Genomic DNA, 17,643 nt, shown 5'->3' on the forward strand with positions numbered 1-17,643 from the left:
AGACAAAAGTAATAAATATATATAAAATATACTATCAGACTTAGAATGCAAACTGGACTGGCCATACTGCAACAGAATCATAAACAACCATAGACAGATCCCAAAAGCCCTCAAAAGCAAAGTTAATGATAATGACAGTAAGATATCACAAAATGTGTGCAGCTTTGAGGAAAAACGCCCAGAACTACTTCCAGAGAGCTTCATGCAACAAAATAAAAAACAGTTCTGAAGACACAGCAAAGGTTTTTGGCCATAATAAGCGTTCTGAATATATGATGAGGGCAATTTTAGGGAAGTCTCATTAATTAAGACGAGAGGCCAAAAAAGGAACACAAACATAATTTACATTTTTCCAAATTTACACATGCTGTAGAAACATGACTTATCTTCGACAATTCAGAACAGTACTCTTTACACAGAGGCAGAAGAGGATAATGGTCGGGGTGTCTTTTCCAACTACATAAACTTAACAACCATGAGAGTAAAGAAACCTCTTACCTGAGACAGACAGTGAATAAAATCTTTGTAGAGACGTTGATGGTCATCACTAGGAATTTTATCAGCAGAGGAAAGTGCTTTCTCAAATGCAATCAGCAGCTGAAAAGTTGAAAATTCAATGGTTTACCACACTTTTTTGTGGCTAATTAGTATTACTGAGTTTTCTTTCCACAGTTATGTAAAAATATATATTATATTATAATATATAATCAATTGTGATAAAACCAACATTGGAAAAATAGAAATGCACACTTTATCTAGTCCAACATTCCTGAATCTGGGGCTTTCATTATCTGAGGAATGGTTCATAGATGCTTCAATATACTGCTTATGCAGATAAGCTGGCAATCCACTCTCCAGCTTCTTTCAGGTGATGCACCAATTTCAGTCACCAATAATTGATGTTAATTGTTAGAAACAATGAAAAATGTAGAGAAAAAATGAAGAGTAGGTGTTTCTAAAGTAATACACCCTAGGGACTCATATTTCCATAGTAAGCACAAACAGCCTTGCATTGTTCCTGTGCCTGAACATCTCTCCAACAAACATTTAAAGAGGACAGTTTATTACTCAAGATGTTAGGTGACAATAGTTATAATAGAGACACAAGACCAACCTAAAGCAAGCATATTGCAAAAAAATAACCTGACCAATCTGAGTAGCATCCTTGAAAAAAGAATTAATAATGAAAGGTGACAGAAGCTGTGCAATTCTGAGTTTTAATGGGAGGTCTGTGGCAAAAACCATTTCTTGAACTTTTGCCATGTGTGCATAAAAGGAGCCTCTCTTTTAAGAATAGATTTTTTGATCCTGCAAACATGCTATAGATGTACAATAAACAAACTAAAGAATTAACAAAACGAGAACTGCTTCATTGTGTACATTTAATGTATCCACCCCAAGCACAGGGATCTGGACAAACAGCAGGAAGATGGATTCCGTGGGCAGGGAAAGTGTGCCACAAAACAGCTTCCAACATGAGAGATTCTAGTTCCTCTGCCCTCTTCAGACAATAGAGCAAACCCTTTAGAATTATTTTAGACACTTGTGCAGCACCTTACAGGGGAACACATGGAAGTTATCCATGACCTGATAAAATAAAAGATGGCCAGGTTTTCATTATTATTTAAGAACAGCCAAAAACAGCGTGGATATGTTTGCCAGAGAATATCATCATGATAGCTCACTTAGAGGGTACAAAAGGGTTCATCTTAAATCTCTCACCTCGCCTGCTCAGCAAAAAAATCTCTCACCTGCCTTTCATGGGTTTTTCTCTTCACAGCAATAGTGCATATCATGAGCTATGCACCTTAAAAAAAATGCTGAATTCAGTGGGTCTCAAGACCCGTACAAAATTTTGAAAACATCCATCTCAACAGTGGTCAGCATAGTACCCAAGTTCTCCTTTTTCAAAGACAACAGCAGCTTTAGGGGGCTCAGAATCACAAGACATTTGCTCTGAGGCAATAAAGCTTCGAGAGTCTGCATATCCAGCATCCTCATGGTGCATGCTGGTGCAACATAAACGTTCAGATAAAATGTTTAAAATTCCAAGTAACATATGTGCTCAAGGTTGTTCAACTGCCTTCTCCTGTGATTTTTTTATGTGCTTGTGATGTTGCATGGACTTCGGAATTGTTTGTACTTTGCATAATTGTGTATTATTTATACTTACTGAAATCAAAATAAACACACAAATACCAACACTGATACTTTCAGAGAGAGGTGGAATGGGCCATAAGGTAGGCGGAGGGGGCTGTAATACTCAAACATATGTCTGGTACGTACCTGACTAACTCTTTCCAAAGTTAGTGACCTGCAGGGTAATATCACATTATCCGTGGAAGCAAAGCAACAATACCCTAGAAAATGTTTACAAACTTTTGCATTGTAGGGTATAGACAAAGGTCCTATGTTAGCTTGTAACAGAAGTAACTGAGTTAGACTCAGAAAAGAGTGAGTGAATCACCAGTTGCTAAAAGACCAAATAGAAAGTATGCATCAACTGAATGGGTAGATCTGGCAACAGTGTCTGAGAAAAGAATACGTGTCAGAAACAGATCTACAGTCCAATAAACCATTACTAATAGACCTGTGGAAGTGAACCTGAAAGTAATCAGTAGAAGAAGAACCACCTTGAAAGTTTGAAAAAAGACTGTTAAAAATTAACTAAAATAGGAGACTTCTCAGGCTAAAAAATTAAAATTAAAAGAAAAGAATCCTTTGAAATGAAAAAGGAAGATTTTTTGAATCTTTTTGTTTTTGAATATGTGTCTCAAAGACATAAGAAGAAAACAAGACTTTCCAAAAAAGATTTCGTTAAATTTTGGAGTTTGACAAAAAGGTTTGTTTTTATTCCCAGTAGATAATGGCATACAGAAATGCCGTAAAATTACTAGTTTGATTACCTTATTATTGATAATAATAATCTTAGTTGGCCTGTTTTGCCTAATATCTCATCTGGGATATGCCCCCACAAAGGTTGAATTAACTGCAGTGCATAATGAAGTGAAATATAATACAATGCGATGTAGGGAAAGTGTAGTTAGTGGACTTAATGATAATATTCATGCTAAAATATTTAATGAAAGTTTGAGGTTATGGTATTGAAACTGCTATGTGCGTACTTTTCTTACCTTTTCTTCAGGCGAAGGTATTACCTATTTATAGCTTCCCATCTCATACAGTTTGCCCTGTAATGTGTTTGTCACGAAGGCCAATGCCGTCACCCCACTGTGGGCCATGTTTATCTTTGGGTCCCTCATCACTGTGTTAATCCGAGGGTCAGTATGGTGGGTGTCTCCTGGAGTTCTTTTAAGAGGGGTGTGAGCTACACTTCCTTGTTTGTAAAGTATATGGGACCTCAAGAACGAGTGAAAATATGTAAAGCATGACTGGATTGAAAGTATTTATTGATACCTCTTTGACATCTTTAAAAGCAAATGCACTTTTAAATCTGTGCCATGGAGATCCTTGGTGACATCTCAACATGTTTCAGCCCCTTGTCTTTCTGGCCTGTGCTGGTTGGGGCCTTCATAAAGACTTTGCCCCAATCTGATCTATCTCATATCCTGCAATCAAGGCGAGGTACTAATGTATCAGACTGGGATGGATAAAGAGGAGAAAAAGTTAATATTTGCGGTTATACCTTGGCTGAGGTCATCTGACCTCAAGAGAGGAAAAGGAAAACTTTATCAATCACTCAGCAATCCACAACTATTATTCCCAACAGACATACAATGAAGTACTTTTTGCTTTTGCATGCTTCTCTGGTGTGATTCTTCATATAGATCGCTATATAATTGGGCATACATATGCACACCAACCTCCAAGTGAGAAAACTGTCTATTAGGAATTCTATAGTTCATAGATCTCTACTTTGATTACTCGTTAGAGGTAGCTTAAAATGAAGCTACCAGGCTAGTGTAATCAGGTACCACTGAGGGGAGAGACATAGGAAATTGAAGGTCGACCATTTCGTAATATTTCAGTGGAATCCCTGTTATGCAGAGTTGCACTTAACCAAAGTGCTGGAAAACCTAAAGCAGGGAGACTCATCCCCTGAAGGGGAGCATGCCAAAAAATAAAAACACATGATTTTATGTAGTCAACCTTGGCATCAGCACGTCACAGCGTCTGACGTCACCATGGTCACACACAAAGCTGATACACGTAATGTCGTCAGGCATGTACACAAGAAACTGAATACCAGTAACATCTTAAGACAAACAAAGGATGTTCGCTTTTATTGATGCCATACAGAGTTATCAACAAACACTTTAAAATCTAGCCATCCCTTACACATTTTTATTTCTTCTAAATTCACAACACTCTTTAAAGAGCTCTAGGGGAAGCCGAATATGTCACAGTGAGGAGGGGTCCAGTGAAACAAGTCAAGTTTTTAGGGAAACCCCAGGGCGATTCATCACTTTCCAAGCACCCTTAATTGTCTGCCTGTGTTGTCCAAATAATACCTTGTTCTATTGTCAGAATTTACTGTCTATGCTAGGGAGAGTGCACTCTGACACTCATTTTTGTCCTCTCCCTCTATATGAGAGCGCATGGTTATTTCTTGGCCAGGAATGCATTTGTGCACTTTCTGGCAGCTTTTTGTGTGAGGCAGATTGTTTTGAAGATGATACAGGTCTGGAGGGGGTGCCCGTGTAGTTCTTTCAGAGTTCTGCAGGACTTTCATTAGATGTGTAGACATGTAGGATGTTTTCATTTTGCTTTTCAGTATTTAAAAATGTTTGAACGTAGGTGTTTTAGTCAATGTACTTTACGTCTGATGCTGTTTAACGTAATTTCATAAAACGTAAAACTAAAAGCCCCCTTTTAGTATTCTAAATACATTTTCTAAATTGTCCCAGGGATTCTGTACAGGCACAGACTTATTTAACTCCCAATGTAGGCACAAAAAAGTCCCAAAGGATGTTAGAGCATCTCACAATCTGTAATCTATTTTCCTTCCAAGAAAAATGTTTAGACGTTACTTAGCAGGAGAAAGGGCAGACACCTAAAATGGTTCCACAGAAGGGCATATTCCTTCCTGACTATCTTTATGCCACTTCAATAAATAGCCTCACCAGAATAAAAACAAGCATATTCGAAAACCTAATAAGATCGGTGATCTGACAGACCAAATACTGCATAGTAATTATAGTCACTCTATTAACATCGGATGAATGAGAGCTATTAGAAAGATGATAGAGGTATTTTTCGAAAGGTCAAGAAGTGCTTAAAATGGCTGAATGAGTTAGCTACTCTCAAGAACAGAAATCGAAAGCTCATACCTATATGGCCGAAGAATCAAGAAGGCGCGAAGGATCCTGTCTGGACAGTTGGACAAGAGGAGATCATTTCAGTTGCTTCTCACCAGACAGTTGTTCAGAGATGGCCAGTTTACTTGCAAGGTATTTTGAAGTAGTTAGGCATAATGCCTTGCAATTTAAACATGTGACTATATAGGTGACCTAGAGTCATCTGGCCCCACTTCAAAGAAAAGAAGATAAGTGTGATGTCACATTGACACACGAGTGTGAAAAAGCGTGCAGCGGCATACAGGGCAGTAGACAAAGGTGCCAGGCTCTTTTTTGGTATTCCTATGAAAAGGGTGTCGGCTATAAAGGGAATAAGTTAGCATTAAATTGAAAGATTAAACATAAAAGGTACATTAACAAACGGAAAGAAGGAAAAGAACAGATATTTGGAATTGAATATTTAAGAAGGGGAGGAACCGGGAGCATTACCAGTTGGTGTGTTTCACTGTCCTGGTTTTGTGCAGTATTTGCCAGTAGTTGAGTCATTCTCTTCCATAATTGGTGGACTTCTTCTTTTTCTGCACCTTCCTCTTCCCTTGCTGCTATCAGTCTTTGCCAAAATCGACCAACCTGTCATACATTAAAAAAATAATACACCTTATTACAATATTTTTACAATATTCACCACCCACACTGCTTCTATACAGGCTGTTTATGACTAATAATTCCAAAAATCGAAAATGAAAAGTAGGGATGATAGGAGAAAGCCAGACTTAAATTCACAAAACATTCAGGACTTTACAGAATGTGATGATAATCATAGCAAAAGCACACGTCACCCTTCAATCAGAGAAAGTGAACACAAAGTTTTCCGCAGTATTCAGTTGTCATTAACCCTTTTAAATGAGGGTCATGTTTTCGGATAGAAAAAAACAGACTCACACTACAGTATAGGTCTAGCCTATCCAACAGAAGCAGCACTATCAAGGGGTGGGTGGGTGGGAAGGAAGAAGCATTACAGACAAGGGGCGGGTGGGTGTAAAGGAAGAAGCATTACAGACAAGGGGCGGGTGGGTGTAAAGGAAGAAGCAACCAGGGACAAGGGGCGGGTGGGTGTAAAGGAAGAAGCAACCAGGGACAAGCGGCGGGTGGGTGTAAAGGAAGAAGCAACCAGGGACAAGGGGCGGGTGGGTGTAAAGGAAGAAGCAACCAGGGACAAGGGGCGGGCGGGAGGGAAGAAGCAACCAGGGACAAGGGGCGGGCGGGAGGGAAGAAGCAACCAGGGACAAGGGGTGGGCGGGAGGGAAGAAGCAACCAGGGACAAGGGGTGGGCGGGAGGGAAGAAGCAACCAGGGACAAGGGGTGGGCGGGAGGGAAGAAGCAACACGGACAAGGGGCGGGTGGGAGGGAAGAAGCAACACGGACAAGGGGCGGGCGGGAGGGGAAGAAGCAACACGGACAAGGGGCGGGCGGGAGGGGAAGAAGCAACACGGACAAGGGGCGGGCGGGAGGGGAAGAAGCAACACGGACAAGGGGCGGGCGGGAGGGGAAGAAGCAACACGGACAAGGGGCGGGCGGGAGGGGAAGAAGCAACACGGACAAGGGGCGGGCGGGAGGGGAAGAAGCAACACGGACAAGGGGCGGGCGGGAGGGGAAGAAGCAACACGGACAAGGGGCGGGCGGGAGGGGAAGAAGCAACACGGACAAGGGGCGGGCGGGAGGGGAAGAAGCAACACGGACAAGGGGCGGGCGGGAGGGGAAGAAGCAACACGGACAAGGGGCGGGCGGGAGGGGAAGAAGCAACACGGACAAGGGCTGGGCGGGAGGGACAGAAGCAACACGGACAATGGGCGGGCGGGAGGGACAGAAGCAACACGGACAAGTGGTGGGTGGGAGGGACAGAAGCAACACAGACAAGGGGCGAGTGGGAGGGACAGAGGCAACAAGGACTACATTAGAAGCAACACAGACAATGGCAGAGTAAAATAAAAAAGCAATATGACAGTTTCGAGGCGGGCAACACAGTCAACGGTTTAAGAAGAAACATGCAACTGGAGGGTGAAAGGTGGGAAGGAAGAACCAGGAGGGACAAAGGGAGGGTGGGAGGGAGAAACAACATGAACAACATAGAAAAGCAAAAATAGACCTCAATCAGTGAAAGGACACTAACAAAAATGAAGCAACCAGTCCTGGGTCCATTCTCCAATCGAAAAAGAATTTGAATCCAGCACATGCTGGTCAATTAAGAGGCAGCAAAGGTGAGTGACAATGATGGAAACAAATAGTAAGCAACTGGAAGGTTCCAGGTCTTTTTTAGTAAACAAAATGTCTTGCAAGCGACAGTGCTTGTGTGCCATCTTTCGCAAGGCCTAAAAGTCAGTGCAAGGGTGTAAACTCCATCTACTGAAACATCACCTGTCAAAATTCTGCTTTGATATGAAGGATATGATATCTCTTTACACTATCTGCATACATATTAAAATCGGTCCTGGTTCTCCTCAAAGGGAGTCTTTTGGTGGTTTTATATTAAAAGGAAATGCTACACAGCTTAAACAACTTACCTGCAAATATTTCTTTTCCTGGTGATAAAGGTCGACAAGTTTTCTGCACACTTCACACCATTTTTGTTTCTCAGAACTAAAAAGAAAGAAAAAAAAAAAACAAAGGGAAATATTACCAAAGATCTAAGAGTCATGCAAATAACTGCTAACAAAGATCGTATGGTGGTCAGTGGCATTTGTATGCTCGATTGTCAACAGGTTTATGATGTTGTTTTGCATAATGTTTTCCTATAAAACTAGAAACGTCCATTTAAATCTCTAAAACTGGGCAATGTATTTTCATTTTTTTACCTATGAATGAAAAGGTCAAATGCCACTGCGCATGCTACATGCTTATATCTTTCTATGAGAAGTAAACTACTAACAATACAAATGTTTGAAATCTACCAGTCATTAGGGTGGCTATAGATTATCAGAGCGTGTTCATACTTTAATTACAAAAATGTACCACTGGAAATTCGAAAGATATCAGCAACAGCTTTGGCTCCTTTGAAATAGGCATAAAATGAGCCCCCTATAAATACTGTGCCAGACATTTCCATACAGTACAATTTATTAGGGAGTGAATAATGATATGCATTATATGGTATTGCATGCTTTGTAAAGTTCTTTCCTAACCCTTGATAAAGCCTCAAAATGCTTTTTGGTTGGTTGAGTAGGTAACTACTTCCTTTGCTATGCGTGGTCGCACAAGGTTGTTCGTGATGATCGTAGCAAGTGTTTTTTCTGGTATCCTGTTTAAGCCTAACGAATGAACGACAGATTTGTCACGGGCACATTTAACAGCCTTTCAAGCATGAAGGAGAAGGTGAGGGAGAGCTTCTCAAGCAGCATATACAATGCAGTGCGACAAACTCCATATGATTCATAGCAAGTGATTTGTAAAAGTCTATACACAAGCTTCAACATAAGGGTAATTATTACAGAAATACCCAGGGTTTGTGTGTTTTGTAATTTAGAATAACATTAACTGATCCAGTGTTTACAACAGTTACTTCTGATATTATACTGTATTGTAGTTGCATTTATATAGGGCTTCTTAAGCTTTGGAAGGGGCTAAAGCACGCTACTCTGTGAGAGTGCTATGAATTTTATAGTGTGCATCTGTCATGTGGGTTACATTAGTTGTATATGATACTGTGCTTATAGGCAGAAGTTGTGTTTTTATTCAGTTTGGTTGCTGCATCTATACTTGAATGTGAAGGGAAAAGGATTGAGAGATGAGACACTTAAAGCATTAGATGCTAATGCATGAATAAAGACAATGTGTGTTTCCACTGTATTATGCGTGGGAAATGATTTGTGGTCATGTGTATATAATATGGCAGAAACTACTTAAGCAATGCCTTAGAAAGCATGTAACTGTATCCTCTCAAATGTAACAAAAGCATGAGAGTAGCAGGTTTGAATACATTTCACTATCCATCTGGCTATGCCTAATTTCAATATAGGGTTATCTTTGTGTGGTGGTGAAAAGGCGACAAAAAGCTGTTTGACTTTCTGAAAGATTTAGTTCTATCAATGTAGACCGTAAGTGCACTTTTTGCATCTGTTTGAAGAGCTCTTTCCACAAAAGAATGTGACTGAGGGGAAAAAAAACTGGCAACTCATTGGATTGGTTGAGGTGAAATTCAGACACTGCCTTCGGTAGGAATTAAGGGTTAGGGCTGAGAACCACCTTGCCTTTGTGTATTTCAGAGAATGGTGCTAAGGTTAAAGCCTGGAGCTTACTAACATGCCTAAGTGAAGTGATGGCAACTAAAAATGCCACCTTCTAAAAAAGAAATTGAAGAGGGCATGAGAGTTGAGGTTCAAATGGGGGACCCAGGAGTCTGGTAAGAACGATATTAAGGTTCCAGGAGTGTGCTGGCAGAACCCCTGGCGGAATAACTTGTTTGAGTTCTTCCAAGAAGGGTTTGATAACTGGAATTCTGAACAAAGAAAGGTGCTTTCTATTTTGGAGGTAGGCAGCCACTGCAGCAGGACATAACTATATAGAAGTGTACACTAAATTAGTCTTTTGTAAGTTAAGTGGGCAGCAGACAATTTCTTGCACGGTGGCTTTCAAAGTGTCAATTTGTTTTGAGTGACAGTAGCAAACAAAACGTTTCCACTTTGCTGCATAGCAGGCTCTAGTGGTAGGTCTACATGCTGCCTTAAGAATGTCCATACATTCTGGTGGTAAATTAAGGTAACTGAACTCTGACCTTAGGAGCCATATTGCAAGGTTTAGAGTTTTGGGGTCTGGTGCCTGATTTGTCCTTGGTTCTGAGTGAGAAGTTCCGGCCTGTTGGGGAGCTTCTTGTGTGGAGCTACAGAGATGTCTAGAAGTGTTGTGAACCAAGGCTGGCGTGCCCAGGTTGGAGCAACTAGAATCATTGTAAAAGAAGTTTGCCTGAGCTTTTGAACCAGAAACAGGAGCGGAAGAGGCAAAACTGCATAGGGAAATATTCCTGACCAACTCATTCATAGTGCGTTGCCCTTGGACAGTCGGTGTGAAAACCTGGAGGCAAAGCTTGGGCATTCTGCATTTTCTGCTGTGGCAAAAAGGTCTATCTGAGGGAACCTCCACTTTTGGAAGTACTGTCGGAGGACTTGTGGGTGGAGATCCCATATGTGGGCTTGTTGCTGCATCGTGCTGAGCAGGTCTGCAACATTGTTGTCTGTTCACAGAAGGTATTCTGCTAACAGGTGAATGTTGTGATGTATAACCCAATTCCAGATAGTCTGAGATGTGTGATAGTCTCTCTCTTCCCACCCCCCCCACCACTACCCCTACCCACCCCCCCCCCACCACTACCCCTACCCACCCCCCACCCTCCAGTTTTTGTAGGTAATACACGGCTGGCATATTGTCTGTCTGGGCTAGGACAATCTTGTGAAACACAAGAGGTAGGAATGCTTTCAATGCTAGGTGAACAGCTTGAAGCTCTGGGTAGTTATGTGGAGAGATTGATGCTTGGCATCAACACTAGATCCTCCAACTGACCCTGTGACTGAGACCACTGACGCGCTAGACATTCTTGTAACAGACGCATATGTAACCTTGAGGGGGAACAATTGTAATGCAAGAAGCCATCATTCCTAGTAAAAGCATAACCATCCTCACTGTGAGTTGCTGCTTTGTCTGAAACTGCGCCAATGTTGTCTGAATGTTTTGAATTCATGCAGGATTGGGATAGGCTAATTCTAGTTATGTATTTAGAATTGCTCCTAAATATGGTTGAACCTGTAGTAGTTGAAGGTGAGACTTGGGGATGTTGATAGTAAACCCTAAGCTCCGGAGATCTATTGTCAACTGAGTGTGTTGTTGGCACTGATGATAAGTGCTGGCTTTGATAAGCCAGTTGTCCAAGTAAGGGAACACGTGGACATTTTGCCTGTGCAGATGAGCTGCGACCACTGCTAGGAATTTGGTGAAAAACTAGAGGTGTGGTAGTTACCCTGAATGTAAGACCCTTTAACTGGTAATGTTTGCCTGCTAAGACACATCTCAAGTATTTGTGATGATCTGCATGTATTAGTATGTGGAAATAGGCGCCCTGTAGGTCCAGTGTTGCCATAAAGTCACCTAGTTGAAGGAGTTGAATGACATCCTTTAAGGTGACCATGTTGAAGTGCTCTGACAGGCTGTATTTGTTTTAAGGCCTGAGATCTAAGACTGGCCGTAAAGACCTGTCTTTTTTGTGGAAGTATAGAGAATATGCTCCTGAGCCCTGATGTTGAAGAGGAACCGGTTCTATGGCTCCTATAAGGAGAAGGGTCTCGGACTTCCTGCTTGAGTAATGTTTGATGTTGCTGCGTTAACCTATAAGTGCATAGTGGAATGTTGGGCGTTGTGGTAATGAGCTCCAGACAGTAGCCATGCTGAATAATGGCTTACACCCACTTGTCTGTCGTGATGGAATGCCATGTTGGATGTAAATTTTGCTGTCAGCCCCCAACAGGTGTTGTGTGCTCAGGGGGGTAGGATAGGGTAGTCACTGTTTGACAGAGGATATGACTCCACTGGGGGAGGCACCTTTACTTTTACCCTTGTTGTTACTGCCTCTAAATAAGCCACAGTAGTAGCTCTTGGTATATGAGCCTTGTGATTGTTTTTGTTGATGGGTGAATGCCTCTGCAGAGGTAGACTTATAGGCCCCATAATAGGTTGGGTGACAAAAAGTCCCCCTGGGAATAGGTGTCTGTAATGCTACCCCAGCCTTAACGGTCTCCATATCTTTCTTAATCTTCTCCACAGTAGAATCTACTTGGGGGACAAAACAAGTGCTACTTGTCAAAAGGAATGTTCAAAACAGCCTGTTGAAACTACAGGTTTGAAACCAGAAATTCTTAGCCAAGCATGATGCCTTAGGAGAATACTGGTATTACACAGTGTTTGCGGCAACTAGGGCTCACCGTGTGCAGTTGTTAGTGATGGTTTGTTCCTTTGCTATCAACTGTTGATCCCTTTTTTTGTTCTCCTCTGGGAGGTACTGAAGCAACTACTTCATCTCATTCCAGTGGGTTGAATCGTATCATGCTAGGAGAGCCTGGGAATTGGCAATATGTCAATGGTTGGCAGCCTGGGCTGCAAGTATTTTCCATGCAGCGTCCATCCACTTGCTCTCCTTATCTGGTGGCAGTTGACCACTAATGAAAGTAGGGTCAGATGGTGCAGGCTTTTATTTATTGTCCACTCTAGGTATCATGACCCTAACTCTAACAGAGTCCTTAAAAATGTCCTCATTATGTCACATCATATCCTTTAGCATGGGCAGATACTGTGTGTCTTTGGGAGTAGTGGGCAGAGTGTCAAAACCAGCTCCAGAAACACACGTCCGAACACAACGGCAGAGAAAAAACAATCAACAATGGAGTCCATGCTCATGCGCTTTATCACCGAGAGGATGAGTCACTCGACGTCGTGACGCGAAAGACTTTTTCAGAAAAAGAAAAAAAAATTGCACAACTCTGGACCCAACACTAGATGGCAGGAGTATGCATAGCATGTGTATCTACAGCCACACGTGCCATCAAACATGTTATGTTACTACAGAGGCTTGGTAAAGGGTATATTGTACACATGCATTTATTTACATATATTAGTATGGTGCAGGAAAAATACAATGTAATTTTCAAGAAAGTGAACAACAATTATTGCAAAAGAAATCAGTCAAGAGAAACCACAAGACATGATTATGAGCAAGAGAAGGAATGTAATGAGGAAGGCCAGAGTCACAAATTATAGAGGTCACATCATCAGGCAGGTTAAAAATAGGAAGCCTGGAGACCCAAACTTTGGATAGCGGAAACGATGTTTAGATAAGAACAGCCATGGAGTTTATGGCAGGCCAAACTTTAAGGTTTGTACAGGAACAGAAAATGGGATAATGGGCCTCTGAAAGTAGTGAGCTATTTCTGAAGCGTAAGCAAGGGCCAGATTTGAAGCAGATGAACAAGAAGGACCGTCTGAGTACTAGTGGTAGGTTGTTCCAGCTTCTGGGTGTATTACCTGAAAAAGAGCAGGAACAGATGACCTTTAGGGTAAAGCAAGGAACTGGAGTCAGAAGTTTCTTTGAAGATGGTATTGTAAATGAGACCTGCAGTTTTACAGATGGTTCGTCCTCCATGAAGAGCCATGTAAGATCTTTGAGGACTATGCAGTTATGTGGTCAAATGTGCAGAGTTCCAAGATGAGGTGAGCTAGAGCAGAGAGGAGGGGGCCCTGAAGTTGAACAAACCAATTACCAAGGCATTACTGTGGTTTGTGTGGTATGGTCTGTTTGAAATCAAATCTGCCATCACCATCATGGAAGTAGGATTTGATGCTCTAAATATGTCACTTGCTGCTGTTGGGCGCTCACAGTCATGCTCTTAATGTGCGAGTCTAGTCGTAGCCTGTAATCCTTAAAAGAAAAAAAAGAAAAAAAAAAATTGCCTGAGGTAGCCAATTTTGGGGGAAGTCCCAAGGCTGTCAGAGGGTGCTCCGGGCAACCAATTTAGCACTGGCTGATTCAGATAAGAAGCACAGACACATTGTCTTGTCCAGATTCTATTTTAGGTGGTGTTATAACATACAAGATTTGTTCGAGAACAGGGACTTATTCAAGTGTTTGACATCGGTTGCTGAGCTTAGATGCAGGTACACCTGCAAGTCCTTTACATTTATTTGTCATTAGATACGTAGGTCATCTATTTGAGCTACCAGACGATTTCCCTCAAATATATATGTGTTAGAGAGCAGAGGGGCAGGAACTGGGATCTGTGGATTTACCACTGGGGCAGGCCCATGGAGAAAAGCGGACTCACAGATTCTCACCTACTGAAAATGATTTGAGGCACATGAGCATAATGATTTCAGAACCTGACCACTTATGCCAGTCCATGAACGCATGTTTTCTAGAAGGATGGCGTGACCTTGGCTATTAAAAGCCCATGATAGGCCAGGAAGAATCAGAAGACAGGTCCAGCTATTATGTGTTATCCAATAAAAAGAGCAGTTGCTAGTTCTTAAACCAATTTGAAATTCTCACAGCAGAACCTTGTTAGAAACAATATTTTGGGAAGCAACACTTTTCCTAAATATTCGTGCGGAAAAGAAGTTTAGTGATAGTATGGTAATTGTTCCATTTGGTAGGAATGGGCTTGGCCTACATAAAGCAGAGAAACAAAAGCAATGAAAATGCCACAATGAAACGTTTAGTACTACAATGTGTAAGGGGACCAATGTTATAAATATAATGCAATTCTGGATAGTACTGAATGCGATCAAATAGTCTAGTTGCTAATAAATGTTTAAAATATTTACATTTCTCGCAGTCAAAAGCACTTAAAATGTTTCATCCTGTATGATAGAAATGATCAAATCAACGTTTCTGAAAGTCCATTTTCTGAAGGTCAGGGTGTGGATTAAAATGCTCCAAGTTAGAAAAAAACAGTTAAGCACCTAGATCATGACTCCTTAAATTCACTGTAGCTTCAATTTTTCTTACCCCTCATAGAGTACCAAAAGTTTTTCATAAACTTTAGGCAAGTCATCTTTGAAATCTTTCTGGTTGAACCTCTCATACAGACTTCCTAGGCCCTTTAAAAAAATACAGAAGAACACATTTCAGAATTTGTTTTAGCCATTTGAACATCAGACCATGCTGTATTTTACTTTAAAAAAAGACATCTCATGAACATGCTGAACATAATTGTGTTGTCAACTTTGTCTGTAAGCAAATTCAATATGCTACAGGACTGTTAGAAAACAAAATGTAGGAACTGTTACTTACATACAACATTTGGGCACTGGAAGAATAAGGTACTTTCCTTTAGAAACATTCTGTAAGGAAATGGCTCCCTGTTGCAGTTACCCCCCACTTTTTGCCTGATACTGATGCTGACTTGACTGAGAAGTGTGCTGGGACCCTGCTAACCAGGCCCCAGCACCAGTGTTCTTTCACCTAAAATGTACCATTGTTTCCACAATTGGCACACCCCTGGCACATAGATAAGTCCCTTGTAAAAGGTACCAGTGGTACCAATGGCCCTGTGACCAGGGAAGGTCCCTAAGGGCTGCAGCATATGTTGTGCCACCCTAAGGGACCCCTCACCTAACACATGCACACTGCCATTGTAGATTGTGTGTGTTGGTGGGGAGAAAAAGGCAAAGTCGACATGGCATCCCCCTCAGGATGCCATGCACACAAAATACTGCCTGTGGCATAGGTAAGTCACCCCTCTAGCAGGCCTTACAGCCCTAAGGCAGGGTGCACTATACAACAGGTGAGGGCATAGCTGTATGAGCAATATGCCCCTACAGTGTCTAAGTCTATTCTTAGACATTGTAAGTACAGTTGTGGCCATATTAAGTATATGGTCTGGGAGTTTGTCAAAAACGAACTCCACAGCTCCATAATGGCTACACTGAATACTGGGAAATTTGGTATCAAACTTCTCAGAATAATAAACCCACACTGATGCCAGTGTTGGATTTATTAAAAAATGCACAAAGAGGGCATCTTAGAGATGCCCCCCGTATTTTACCCAATTGTTCAGTGCAGGACTGACTGGTCCGTGCCAGCCTGCTGCTGAGAGACGAGTTTCTGACCCTATGTGGTGAGGGCCTTTGTGCTCTCTGAGGACAGAAACACCTCACACCTCCCCCTGCAGGAATTGTAACACCTAGCAGTGAGCCTCAAAGGCTCAGGCTTCGTGTTACAATGCCCCAGGGCACTCCAGCTAGTGGAGATGCCCGCCCCCTGGACACAGCCCCCACTTTTGGCGGCAAGTCCAGGGGAGATAATGAGAAAAACAAGGAGGAGTCACCCCCCAGTCAGGACAGCCCCTAAGGTGTCCTGAGCTGAGGTGACTCTTACTTTTAGAAATCCTCCATCTTGTAGAAGGAGGATTCCCCCAATAGGATTAGGGATGTGCCCTCCTCCCCACAGGGAGGAGGCACAAAGAGGGTGCAGCCACTCTCAAGGACAGTAGCCATTGGCTACTGCCCTCCCAGACCCAAAACACACCCCTAAATTCAGTATTTAGGGGCTCCCCAGAACCTAGGAAATCAGATTCCTGCAACCTAAGACAAAGAAGGACTGCTGACCTGAAGCCCTGCAGAGAAGACGGAGACACCAACTGCTTTGGCCCCAGCCCTACCGGCCTGTCTCCCCACATCGAGAGAAACTGCAACAGCGACGCGCTCCCCAGGGCCTCAGAGGACTACCCCGCATCTAAAAGGACCAAGAACTCCAGAGGACAGCGGCCCTGTTCCAAAGAAACCAAAACTTGCAACAAAGAAACAACTTTAAAAGGACTCCACGTTTCCCGCCGGAAGCGTGAGACTTTCCACTCTGCACCCAACGCTCCCGGCTCGACCTGCGGAGAAAACACTACAGGGAGGACTCCCCAGCGACTGCGACACTGTGAGTAGCCAGAGTTGACCCCCCTGAGCCCCCACAGCGACGCCTGCAGAGGGAATCCAGAGGCTCCCCCTGACCGCGACTGCCTGCTTCAAAGAACCCAACGCCTGGTAAAGACACTGCACCCGCAGCCCCCAGGACCTGAAGGATCCGACCTCCAGTGCAGAAGCGACCCCCAGGTGTCCCTCTCCCTTGCCCAGGTGGTGGCTTCCCCGAGGAGCCCCCCCCTTGCCTGCCTGCTTCGCTGAAGAGACCCCTAGGTCTCCCATTGAAACCTATTGCGAACCCGACGCCTGTTTGCACACTGCACCCAGCCGCCCGGTGCCGCTGAGTGTGTACTTTCTGTGCTGACTTGTGTCCCCCCGGTGCCCTACAAAACCCCCCTGGTCTGCCCTCCGAAGTCACGGGTACTTACCTCCTGGCAGACTGGAACCGGGGCACCCCTTCTCCATTGAAGCCTATGCGTTTTGGGCACCACTTTGACCTCTGCACCTGACTGGCCCTGAGCTGCTGGTGTGGTAACTTTGGGGTTGCCCTGAACCCCCAACGGAGGGCTACCTTGGACCGAACCTTGAACCCTGTAGGTGGTTTACTTACCTGCAAAACTAACAAATACTTACCTCCCCCAGGAACTGTTGAAATTTGCAGTGTCTAGTTTTATAATAGCTTATTGCCATTTTTGCCAAAACTGTACATGCTATTATGCTGATTCAAAGTTCCTATGATACCTAAGTGAAGTACCTTTCATTTGAAGTATTGATTGTAAATCTTGAACCTGTGGTTCTTAAAATAAACTAAGAAAATATATTTTTCTATATAAAAACCTATTGGCCTGGAATTGTCTTTGAGTGTGGGTTCCTCATTTATTGCCTGTGTGTGTACAACAAATGCTTAACACTACCCTCTGATAAGCCTACTGCTCGACCACAC

The 17,643-nt window shown here is 42.8% G+C and overlaps 1 protein-coding gene across 4 annotated transcripts in view; it reads right to left on the reverse strand.

Annotated features, from left to right (window-relative positions):
* Nucleotides 1-17,643, reverse strand: part of SKIC3 (SKI3 subunit of superkiller complex) — a 1,026,707-nt gene that overhangs the window by 836,239 nt on the left and 172,825 nt on the right. For all 4 annotated transcript variants that reach the window (XM_069225585.1, XM_069225575.1, XM_069225607.1 and 1 more), the window contains exons 4-7: nt 14,797-14,888; nt 7,820-7,895; nt 5,748-5,888; nt 499-597 (exon numbers count right to left, since the gene is read on the reverse strand). In XM_069225585.1, coding sequence (XP_069081686.1) covers nt 499-597; nt 5,748-5,888; nt 7,820-7,895; nt 14,797-14,888 — 408 coding nt within the window. The remainder of the gene's footprint in view (nt 1-498; nt 598-5,747; nt 5,889-7,819; nt 7,896-14,796; nt 14,889-17,643) is intronic.

Source organism: Pleurodeles waltl, chromosome 1_1 (genome assembly GCF_031143425.1).
Source record: "Pleurodeles waltl isolate 20211129_DDA chromosome 1_1, aPleWal1.hap1.20221129, whole genome shotgun sequence".
In the NCBI taxonomy this organism is placed as follows: domain Eukaryota; kingdom Metazoa; phylum Chordata; class Amphibia; order Caudata; family Salamandridae; genus Pleurodeles; species Pleurodeles waltl.